Genomic DNA, 12,251 nt, shown 5'->3' with positions numbered 1-12,251 from the left:
AGGGTGGTGGTGCTTTGCGGCGCGGCGAGGGTGCGGCCTCGTCAAGGAGGCTCCTACCTCCATTCACGGCTGGAAGGGGCGCTTCTTTTTCGTTGACGCAGATCCCTCTTGGGGAATCAGGGCTACCTGGGAGACGCCGATGAAGTCCCCGATTGGCCTATCGAGGTTGTCGAGGGAGGAATCCGATGGCGTCGCCGTCTTGAAGGGGTTGGTTGCCGAGGGCCGGCTCCCCCCGGTGGCTCGCCTTATTTCCGAGGATACCTTGGTGAACGTCGGTCTGAGCTCGGTCCCCGCTGACCGTGAGCCCGCCACCATTTCTTTTTTAGCTCTTTTCTCCTATTTCGTTTCTTCTTTCCTTCAGTTTCTCAGCCTCCGACCATCTCGTTCTTTTTGCAGAGATCGACGACATCATGCGGTCGGACAAGGCAACGGCTGTCGGTAGGACGTCCCTACTGGAAGCGGTCCGGAGGAAGAAATGAGCTCCTCCGAGCGGGGCCCCTCCGGCGAAGAAGTCCCGCCGGCAGGCGACTCCGACGCCGACAGACGGGTCCGGACCCACCGATCAGGGGGACGCCGCGGGCGCGGACCGGGAGTTGACGCTGTATCAGCCCTCCGATGCCGAGACTACCGTTTCTCCGGAGGCATCACCCGGGCGCGCCCGAGATGGACGGGTCGGACGTGATCGGTCCCCAGCCCAGCCTTCGACTCGGTCGGCTCCGGATGATACGAGGAGGGACGCGCCGAGGCCCCGGCCGAGCGGGACCCTGTCAATTCCAGGGGCGGTCCCCGCCCCGAGCATGGTCAGCATGACTCTTCCCCAAGCGATGGGTAAAGGTAAGGCTGCAGAACCACCGTCCGACTCCGGGGAGAAGTCGGGGTCGGCCTTCACTTTCGCCGGCGCCCGAAACCTCATCGAGACGGTGCTGCTGGAGAAGGACCGCAGGCGGGTCCGGGAGATGAGGGTCCCTGACGTTGGGGCTGCCAGCTGCGTCTGTCTCATGTCGGTGAGTGTTCTTTTGGTCGCTTTCATCATTTATAGGCTATGTTGATCTCCGCCTGACGCCCTCGTTTTTCCTATCTCTTAGCTCGCCCAGTACATGATCCGCCTGGAGGAGTGCTACGAGGAACAGGCGAGGCTTCTGGCGAGGGCCGAGAGCCAACTGAAGGCAGTAGAGGAGGGAGGTCAGGCTGCGGCGGGGAGGACGACCAGGGACCTCGAGATGAGGCTCCAGGTGGCCGAAGAGCGGGCACTCGGCTTCGTCACCCTCGAGAAGCAACTGTTGGAGGCTCAGGAGCAACTCAAGGTCGCCTCGGGTCTCGAGGGCGAGATCAAGAAGGCGGAGGAGCGGGCCGAGAAGCAGTCCCGGAAGGCTGCCGACTACCGGGAGAGGTGGGAGAAGGCCCAGCGGTCAGCCGACAACGCCCGCAACCGAACCCGGTCTCTTGAAGCCAAGCTGGGCGAATTGGAGTCGGCCTTGGAGAAGTCCCGCGCGAGCGACCAGGAGCTTCATTCGCGCCTGGAGGAGGCTGAGGCTGCTCGCATTGCTGCCGAGGCGAAGCACAAGGAGGCTCAGGCTGATCTGCTGAGGGTCTCCTCCGAGGCGGATGACCGGATTGTGGCGAAGGTCTTGGAGGCGAAAGCTCAGATTATGGAGCGGGCAGAGGCGGCGCTGGCCGAGAAGAGTGCGGAGATCGGGCGTCAGGCGGTACAGGCTTATCGTCAGTCCGCCGAGTTCACTCGTGATATGTCGGAGGCGGTACAGGCCTATCGTCAGTCTGACGAGTTCGTCCGTGACATGTCGGACGTGGGGTCCGACTCCTTCATCTTAGGCTTCGAGGAAGGCCTGGCAAGGGTGTCGGCTAAGTACCCCGAAATTGACCTGAGTGGAATCTCCCTTCTCGACTCCCCTTCGGCGCTATTGCCTGCTGATTCTCCAACCGTCTCCCTACCCCTTGCGGACGTTCCGGGCGTTCCCGACCCGGGGGTTCCTCCAAGCTGACCCTCTGTACTTTTCTTTGTGTGTTGGCGTTTTGCCAAGTTGTATGGGTCTCGGCCCTGAAACAATGAAAGTTAATGCAAATAGAGTTTCTTCATTTCACTTTCGTCCTTCTTCTTTTTAACTCTTGGTAGCGTTTCGCTGACTCCCGACTCTTGAAATTCTTCTGGCGCTAGGCCAGGTATCTGAGGGTTAGGCCTCAGGGAATTCTTCCAGCGCTAAGCCAGGCATCCGAGGGTTAGGCCTCAGGAACTTCTTCCGGCGCTAAGCCAGGCATCCGAGGGTTAGGCCTCAGGAAATTCTTCTGGCGCTAGGCCAGGCATCCGAGGGTTAGGCCTCAGGGAATTCTTCCGGCGCTACGCCAGGCATCCGAGGGTTAGGCCTCAGGAACTTCTTCCGGCGCTAGGCCAGGCATCCGAGGGTTAGGCCTCAGGAACTTCTTCCGGCGCTAAGCCAGGCATCCGAGGGTTAGGCCTCGGGAACTTCTTCCGGCGCTAGGCCAGGCATCCGAGGATTAGGCCTCAGGAAATTCCGCTCGTTGGTCGGCCAAGGCTGGCGCAAGCCGAGGCGACCGGTCGGGGCTTCAGGCTAGTCTGCTCCCGGGATGATCATCGGGTTAGCCTGGCATCCGAGGGTTATGCCTCAGAAAATTCTTCCGGCACTAGGCCAGGCATCCGAGGGTTATGCCTCAGGAAATTCTTCCGGCACTAGGCCAGGCATCCGAGGGTTAGGCCTCAGGAACTTCTTCCGGCGCTAAGCCAGGCATCCGAGGGTTATGCCTCAGGAAATTCTTCTGGCGCTAGGCCAGGCATCCGAGGGTTATGCCTCAGGAAATTCTTCCGGCACTAGGCCAGGCATCCGAGGGTTATGCCTCAGGAACTTCTTCCGGCGCTAAGCCAGGCATCCGAGGGTTGGGCCTCAGGAAATTCTTCCGGCACTAGGCCAGGCATCCGAGGGTTATGCCTCAGGAAATTCTTCCGGCACTAGGCCAGGCATCCGAGGGTTATGCCTCAGGAAATTCTTCCGGCGCTACGCCAGGCATCCGAGGGTTGGGCCTCAGGAAATTCTTCCGGCACTAGGCCAGGCATCCGAGGGTTATGCCTCAGGAAATTCTTCCGGCACTAGGCCAGGCATCCGAGGGTTAGGCCTCAGGAACTTCTTCCGGCGCTAAGCCAGGCATCCGAGGGTTGGGCCTCAGGAAATTCCGCTCGTTGGTCGGCCAAGGCTGGCGCAAGCCGAGGCGACCGGTCGGGGCTTCAGGCTAGTCTGCTCCCGGGATGATCATCGGGTTAGCCTGGCATCCGAGGGCCAAGCCTCAGGAGATTCCGCTCGTTGGTCGGCCAAGGCTGGCGCAAGCCGAGGCGACCGGTCGGGGCTTCAGGCTAGTCTGCTCCCGGGATGATCATCGGGTTAGCCTGGCATCCGAGGGCCGAGCCTCGGGAAATTCCGCTCGTTGGTCGGCCAAGGCTGACGCAAGCCGAGGCGACCGGTCGGGGCTTCAGGCTAGTCTGCTCCCGGGATGATCATCGGGTTAGCCTGGCATCCGAGGGCCGAGCCTCGGGAAATTCCGCTCGTTGGTCGGCCAAGGCTGGCGCAAGCCGAGGCGACCGGTCGGGGCTTCAGGCTAGTCTGCTCCCGGGATGATCATCGGGTTAGCCTGGCATCCGAGGGTTGTCAGGCCTCAGGAAATTCCGCTCGTTGGTCGGCCAAGGCTGGCGCAAGCCGAGGCGACCGGTCGGGGCTTCAGGCTAGTCTGCTCCCGGGATGATCACCGGGTTAGCCTGGCATCCGAGGGCCGAGCCTCGGGAAATTCCGCTCGTTGGTCGGCCAAGGCTGGCGCAAGCCGAGGCGACTGGTCGGGGCTTCAGGCTAGTCTGCTCCCGGGATGATCATCGGGTTAGCCTGGCATCCGAGGGCCGAGCCTCGGGAAATTCCGCTCGTTGGTCGGCCAAGGCTGGCGCAAGCCGAGGCGACCGGTCGGGGCTTCAGGCTAGTCTGCTCCCGGGATGATCATCGGGTTAGCCTGGCATCCGAGGGCCGAGCCTCGGGAAATTCCGCTCGTTGGTCGGCCAAGGCTGGCGCAAGCCGAGGCGACCGGTCGGGGCTTCAGGCTAGTCTGCTCCCGGGATGATCATCGGGTTAGCCTGGCATCCGAGGGCCAAGCCTCAGGAGATTCCGCTCGTTGGTCGGCCAAGGCTGGCGCAAGCCGAGGCGACCGGTCGGGGCTTCAGGCTAGTCTGCTCCCGGGATGATCATCGGGTTAGCCTGGCATCCGAGGGCCGAGCCTCGGGAAATTCCGCTCGTTGGTCGGCCAAGGCTGGCGCAAGCCGAGGCGACCGGTCGGGGCTTTAGGCTAGTCTGCTCCCGGGATGATCATCGGGTTAGCCTGGCATCCGAGGGCCGAGCCTCGGAAAATTCCGCTCGTTGGTCGGCCAAGGCTGGCGCAAGCCGAGGCGACCGGTCGGGGCTTCAGGCTAGTCTGCTCCCGGGATGATCATCGGGTTAGCCTGGCATCCGAGGGTTGTCAGGCCTCAGGAAATTCCGCTCGCTGGTCGTGCGCCTGTCGCTTGCCGCCCGACGGGATTTCTCCGTGGCCAGCTGCGATCGTGTTTCTCCTCCTCTCTAAGCGTTGCCTGGGGAACACCAGATGGGCATTAAATGCTAATTGAGGGGTTACCTGGGAAATCGGATCGCCAGTTGCTGCTTGCGAGGAGTGTCAGTTAAGCGGCCGCGATACGCGCGTTCTTCGAGGCGGATGCGGCCTGGGCGCGAGCGGAGATACGTGGACCTAGGGGTACAGGCCACCTGGAGTGTCCTGCACAAAGAATGCGATTAAGGAGAATGACGCTTAGGAAATCGCGGGAAGATACGCCTCGAGAGCCGGATCGGCTCCGGATTCAATGCGCCCGCATTTATTGGAGCCACCCGCATCGGAACGACCGGGGGGCCGCAGTTCGGCTATAAATATAGGTGCAGGTGCGATGGAGCCTGCCAAGCCGGAGCTGTTCAGATTGCCATGGATCGTGGGCCTCCTCTCCGGCGCATGGTTGAGAGACCCCTATCGAAGGAACGGGAGGCGCGCCCTTCGCGACTTCCGCCGACTAGCCGTTTCATCTGGGATCAACAAGGAGGTTCTCCCCGGCGGAACTCCGCTCTAGGCGTTTCATCCGGGATCACGTCTCCCCTCCTTGAAGTTCAGCCTCCCGATTGAGCTTCGCACCAGACGCTTGATCCGGGACCGCGCCTCCATATGCTCTTCTCCCTTATATTCCTTCTCTCCCCTAACACTGGGGAGGACCGGAATATCCCTTGGAGGTGGCGTTCCCCTGGAGGCAGCGGGAGCTTCTTCTGTGGCGGCTCCTCGTCTTTTTCGTGAGGCGTGGATGGCGCCTCTGGGTAGGAGCAGTGTGGACTTCTCCTTCGTCCACTTCTTCTTCATCCGCGCCGGCTCTTCGTCTTTTTCGTGAGACGCCGATGGCGCCTCCGGTTGGAAGCACCCACTTCCGGCGGGATTGCAGCCGCTTCGGATGGAGGTTTCGGGATCCCAGATCTTCAGCTCCTCGGAGTCTCCACCTCTTCTTTACTTTCTTTACACCCTAATTCCCCTCTGGGAATTCCTTGTAATCACACGAGCACGCCATTGTAACCAGAAATTATTGAAATGAAAAGTGTTATACATTTTTGAACTGTCTTTCTGGCATTGTCGTTCTACTGGTAATACATCCGTAGGTTAGCGGAATTCCAGCTCCTTGGAATTTCTCGACCATCTGAATGGGAGGTGGAGCGGTGGAGTGTTGCTGAGAATGTGTTGGAGACGCAGCGGCCTCCCGGCCGGAGGCGCGAGAGGCCCCGCGACCAGAGGCATTGGAAGCTCCACGACCACCTCGCCGTGCCATTACGATCGCTCTGAGATTCGGGCCCTTCCTCTAGCGCCAACTGTTGCTGGTGGTCCAAACCGAGAACGATTGGCACAACGGTGTGAACGGAATTCCGTCTGAGTTGCCTTGGTTGGTGTTGATTGCGCTCCACCTTCCACCGGGAAACCTGCAAGCAAGCCTCGCACCACCACTGGGGTAGTGGGGGCCCTCCGACGATCAAGTCAGAGGAGATTGGAGGAGGAGGAGAGATAATAGTAGCAAGTAGGAGAATGCTCTGGAAATTCTTGCTTACCCCCCCTTCTTCCCCCAGCCGCATATATACCAGGCTGGGGGGTCTTTCAGGGGGGTTCGTCATCGTGAGGCACGATGGAGCTGCCACTGACACGGCCGTTACAGGGCGTCGTGGGGCAGCGCTGGGTACGGACATGACAGGGCGTAGTGGAGCTCCGCCTTGTACGGCCGTTACAAGGGATCGTGGAGCAGCGCCAGATACAACCGTTGCAGGGAGTAGTGGAGCAGGAGGCTGCGGCGTGCCTCTGGGGAATAGCCTGTCGTTGTCGATAGATGTCCGACTCGGGGTCGGGCTGCGGAGCCGAAGATGTCCGACTCGGGGTCGGATTGCTGGATCAAGAGGCAGCCGACTCGGGGTCGGGCTGCGGAGCCGAAGATGTCCGACTCGGGGTCGGATTGCTGGATCAAGGGGCTGCCGTAGTCTTCCTGGGCGCGCGTGCCGGTCACGTGGGGCATGGTGGCTAAGTTCCCCCGTAACAATATATATATATATATATATATATATATATATATATATATATATATATATATATATATATATATATATATATATATAATATATATATATATATATATATATATATATATAGATAGATAGATAGATTTCCTTGGGCTGAGGTAGCGTTTGAGAGCCGGCAATTTGTACCACCAAATCAGCGTTTGAATTCGGCTGGCGTTTGGTGCTATGTATGTAGGGCCAGACCACATGAATTTTGAGTCATAGACAAATAGAGAAAGAGAGACTCCATTCTCCAAGTGGATGAACTGGCCCCTCCCCCAATATTCCGGTTATGGAAAAAATTCCTCTTCCCTTCCAATGGTAAGCGCCGAGTAGGTCCCATAGCTCATATTTTCAGGCAAATTCAGCAAACGACTAACAAGGAAGGTTCGAGGCAATCAAATATCGCAAGTCTACTCAATGTCAAAGAAAGGATTGGAAAGAAATATATTAGATATCTCGACCTTAGATTAGACTGACCTTCTTGGTCTCAGGTATTAGCCAAGTTGAATAACTTCAATGAAAAATAAGGAGCCACTTTTGTCGTGCTAATAAAGACTAGCAATTATGGCAACACTACAATCAATACATGATCGGCATAATTTCTGCCACGTGTTGCTCATGCGGAACAGCTTCTACATTGTAAACATGCACTGTTACCTTATAATTAAATCACGACGCGCCAAATCAGATAACAAATCATTATACTACCCTATATAAAGGGGTGGCCTAAAAATTCTAGATAAGCTTATGTGGAGACTCTACTCTACAAAATTTCTTCCTTCCATACTATTATCCTATCATTCTAACTTAGACATCGGAGGATCCTTCATTGGAAATTTTTTGGTAAGTGAACTTCTTGTAGATCGTCTTCGAAGGCAGCCAGTTCTTTCTCATCTCGATCATCTCATATAGTTTGGTTTTCATCAACCTCGAAGCAAATTGAGTAGCATACTGACCTCAGTTCAGAATTTAGCGGCAACAGGAATACACAAAAAAAAAAAAAGTTAAATGTACGTTAGCCTATCAATCTTTTTTTTAAAAAAAGAAAATGCTTGCGTGCAACCCAAATCACGCACAACCTGCCAGCTTTAAATTTCCGATATAAAAAATAAAATCCATGCTAGGAGAGGTTTATTTGTGTCACAAAACTTCATGTGCTTTTTCTTGTTTTTTCTTTTGGTACATCATGCACACATCGTGCAACGCTCATTATCAAAACTTTTAAAATATAATAACATGAAAAAGTTTAAAATGTAATTGAGTAGAATGTTAGCTTTTAAAAATCAATGATATTAGAAACTACAATTTTGACTGATATATTTTATTAGTATAAAATCTAAAAAGCATGCAAGTATATAAACAACTACTCATACTTAAACAGGCCTAGTAAGTGCCTCTTCAAGTTCCCATGATCTGGGTCTCTGATAAGTGACATTCATTATACTCTATTGAATATATATTAAGTTTACAAGTTCTAGAGATCGAATCTAAATCAACTTAGAACATCAAAGCGAGTCTAAATCGATTTACTCTATTTTATATATTAGTCATAGATTTAGATCGATTTATTTTATCATACATATGTCTTGTAATTCGAAAGAAAGAGAATAATTGAGTATTTTAGTGTTAGAAAGTATTGAGAGGTAGAAGTTATGAAAAATTCTAGTAATCTATAATTTTTATATTTTTATAATAAAATTTTTACATTGTCCCTGTTCGTAAATGTTGATGGATAAATAGAACCACATAACTATTATATTTTTTTATTTTATTTCATTATTTTTCTGTATGGCACATGACATTCAAACATTTATCCCCAATGAATTACTCAGATTGTATTGATTCCGCATGGCGTGGGCATTTCCATGCGAATGTGATGACCATGATCAATCAAATCATTTTTTTTTGGTACATAATAGAAGGGGAGGGGGAGGGACCAGCCCACCCACGTAGCAGCCTCATTACTGGGTCCCCCTTCCACTAGGGAATGTTCGATACAGGTCGCAGGTTTCGCGTGCCTTCCCCGACCCGTGGGCTCATCCCACTGGGTTCACCGCCTCACGTGTGGGTACGTCACCCCAGCGCCACCTTGGTATAAGTGGAAGGAAAGCATAACCGCCAACAAGCCAGCCGAGCGTGGGGCATCCGGTCCCCTAATTTAATCGACGCCCGCGCGTTTCGAACCCGGGCAACTTGGGCGGAATTATCGCCCCCTTACTACCAGGCTACTACCTTGGGGCTCAATCAAACAATCAAATCATCGCTTGCGGTTCTCAGCTGGACGTTGGCTATCTGCATATTTTCTTAATTATTAAAATAGTATCCTCAAATTGTAGGCAACTTGCCAACTCTTCCCCTACCGTGAGAAACTGGCCTCGCTTATCTCGACCGCCGATCCCGGCCGTGGAAATATTTCAACCGAAGCCGACAAGCGCAAAGCACCCGCGCGTCACTCTTACGAAAGAGAAGGTCCCAACCCAAATTACCGCATCGACCCACTTACTGAACCCCAGCTAGACACGGCACCAGTACACATGGCTCCCACGTCTGAATACGAGGGTGTCCTTCTGGGTGTTTTATATTTCAACGAGATTTAATTAAAATACGGGAGACGGGACCAGGGCAAAGAACAAAGCCAGCCACCAGCCATTGGCCATCACCGAGGTCTCTTTCTTCTCTCCTACGTCTCTCTACAAAAGCCCAGGCAATATGCTCGAAAAACTAATGCTTACCTCCAAGCCTTAAACCCGTAATACTACCAGAGCCCCCATTTCCCATCTACGATGGCCAAAAATCTCACCTTTTTCTTGGCTCTCCTCTCCTTTCTCCTCCCCGCTGCCTCCCAGCAAGATGGTTTCAGTTACAGCGGCTTCAGCGGCGGGGGTGCCAACAGCAGCAACATTAGCTTGAATGGAGTTGCGGAGATCGAACACAGCGGGATCCTGCGGCTGACGAACGAGACGAGCCGCCTCCTCGGGCACGCTTTCTACCCCGACCGACTTCAGTTTAAGAACGCCACCGACGGCGCCGCTTTTTCCTTCTCCACCGCCTTCGCCTTCGCCGCCGTCCCCGAGTACGCCACGCTCGGTGGCCACGGCCTCGCCTTCGTCATCGCTCCCTCCAAGGAGCTCGAAGGAGCTCTGCCCAGCCAGTACCTCGGCCTCCTCAACGCCAGCGACGTTGGCAACTTCTCCAACCACGTCTTCGCCGTGGAGTTCGACACCGTCCAGGATTTCGAGTTCGGCGACATCAACGACAACCACGTCGGGATCGACATCAACAACCTGGCCTCCAACGCCTCTGCCGCCGTCGCCTACTTCGGCTACGATGGCAAGAAGAACGAGCTCAATCTCAAGGGCGGGCACACGATCCAGGCGTGGGTCGACTACGACGGCGTGGGGAAGGTCCTCAATGTCACGGTTTCCCCTTTCTCCTCCAAACCCCCAAGGCCGCTCCTTTCCTTTCCCGTCGACTTGTCTCCGATTCTTCATCTCCAGATGTTTGTAGGCTTCTCCGCCTCCACTGGGTTGCTCTCCAGCACCCATTACCTCCTCGGTTGGAACTTTAAGATGAATGGCATCGCCCAGTCCCTGGACCTCTCCTCCCTCCCTTCCCTCCCTCAACCCCAAAAGAAGGATCACACCTTTGTCATCGCCGTCTCGGCCACCTCCGTCGCCGTCCTCATCGCCGTCATCGTCGCCGCCGTTTACCTCTTCTACAAGATCAAGAACGCGGACATCATCGAGCCCTGGGAGCTGGAGTGCGGCCCTCACCGATTCTCCTACGGGGAGCTGAAGCGCGCCACCAAGGGCTTCCGGGACCGGGAGCTCCTGGGCTTCGGCGGCTTCGGGAAGGTCTACAAGGGGACCCTCCCCGACTCGCGTGCCGAGGTCGCGGTGAAGCGGGTCTCCCACGAGTCGAGACAGGGGATCCGCGAGTTCGTGGCAGAGATAGGCAGCATCGGGCAGCTCCGCCACCGGAATCTGGTCCAGCTCCAGGGCTGGTGCCGGCGGCGGGGCGACCTGCTCTTAGTCTACGACTACATGCCAAACGGAAGCTTGGACAAGTTTTTATTCTTGGACAGCGAAAACCAGCCTTCGAACAGCCTGCTCTCGTGGGACCAGCGGTTCCGGATCCTCCGCGGCGTGGCCTCCGCCTTGCTCTACCTTCATGAAGAGTGGGAGCACGTGGTGATCCACCGCGACGTAAAGGCGAGCAACATCCTCCTCGACGCCGATATGAACGGCCGGCTGGGCGACTTCGGGCTGGCCAAGCTCTACGAGCACGGGGCCAACCCGAGTACTACCCGGGTGGTGGGCACCCTGGGCTACCTGGCCCCCGAGCTCACCCGGACCGGCAGGCCTACCTCCAGCTCCGACGTATTCGCCTTCGGCGCCGTGGTCCTCGAGGTGGTATGCGGCCGCCGCCCCATCGAGCCCAGGGCGATGCCGGAGGAGCTCGTCCTGGTGGACTGGGTGTGGGAGCTGTGGAGCTCCGGGAGGTGGACCGACGTCGTGGACCCCCGTCTGGGCGGTTACTACGTGAGGGAGGAGGTGAAGGTGGCCATCAAGGTGGGGCTCATGTGCTCCCACCCGGCGGCGCCGTTGCGGCCCAGCATGAGGGAGGTGGCGAGGTACCTGAACGGCGGGAAGGGGGAGGAGGTGCCGGATCCGCCCAGCCCGCCGGTGGACTTTGAGGGGATGAGCCCGGTCGGGTTCGACGCTTTCGTGCCCTCATACCCGTCCTCGTCCTTCGATAAGCTCTCCGCGTGTTCGATCACCTCCGGCAGAGATGTGCCCGTTTCAGCGGGCTCCGGGAAAGTGGGGCCCTTGGTCTACTCCACTCCGCATTTTCGCGCCTCTCACGTGTGAACCTGTGACATGGAACAGCTCCGATTGAAGTGTCCTCAGACGCGACGACACGATTACATCACATTATGGTGCGGAATGAAATGTTGGCACGCATCACGAAACGTGTGTGATTTTCTTTCATTTTTTTTATTGATCATGTTGATGTTGACTGGTCAACAAGTCAAAAGCCAGGTGTAACAAAAGCTGTGGGTCGATAGCACCTAGCCGTGTGATGAGCTGGTGATGTTTTTTATGCGTGCGTCGCTGGATTGGTGCAACCATTTAACGAAGTGGTGTCAATTGAGGTCTGCAGGGCTCCGTATTGACGAATGTATGAAAGCGTGTGACCATCTTTAATTAGTACTCCAGTTAACGGTCTGGGAGTTCAATGAATTACTATAAATTATACTTTTTAATAATTGTCCAATAGAACTAAATGCGTGCTGTTTCGATGCCTTGCACAAGTGATGAATACTTGGATACTAATTAAATTTTAAATATCTTCTTTTACATTTCCAAGCATGATGGTAGGTGAACGTGGATGCCTGTTACATGATAGGACATACAAAATTATATTGTTTATATAGTGATGACATGTCCAAAGAAGATATTGAATTATTTAAATAGAAAAATGATCACTTTGTATTACCCGTGGATTCAAACTAGCCAATAGATTCGATCGGATAGTCGAATCAAACTCTCAACTTTTGGGAACCAGGTCAAAACACGAAAT

At 55.0% G+C, this 12,251-nt stretch overlaps 1 protein-coding gene across 1 annotated transcript; it reads left to right on the top strand.

The window, feature by feature from the left end:
• Window positions 1-8,786: 8,786 nt before the first annotated feature.
• Window positions 8,787-11,982, top strand: LOC103715670 (L-type lectin-domain containing receptor kinase S.4-like). Its single transcript, XM_008803381.4, has one exon. It carries the CDS (start codon window positions 9,452-9,454, stop codon window positions 11,537-11,539), a length of 2,088 nt encoding a protein of 695 aa, XP_008801603.2. The 5' UTR covers window positions 8,787-9,451; the 3' UTR covers window positions 11,540-11,982.
• The last annotated feature ends 269 nt before the right edge of the window (window positions 11,983-12,251 follow it).

Source organism: Phoenix dactylifera, chromosome 3, assembly GCF_009389715.1.
Source record: "Phoenix dactylifera cultivar Barhee BC4 chromosome 3, palm_55x_up_171113_PBpolish2nd_filt_p, whole genome shotgun sequence".
In the NCBI taxonomy this organism is placed as follows: domain Eukaryota; kingdom Viridiplantae; phylum Streptophyta; class Magnoliopsida; order Arecales; family Arecaceae; genus Phoenix; species Phoenix dactylifera.
Note: the sequence above shows the minus strand (reverse complement) of the source record. Positions and strands in the feature narration are given on the sequence as shown.

What these genes read in the sequence shown, in the direction of transcription:
- LOC103715670 (XM_008803381.4), top strand. Translation starts at nt 9,452, where the DNA reads ATGGCCAAAAATCTCACCTTTTTCTTGGCTCTCCTCTCCTTTCTCCTC.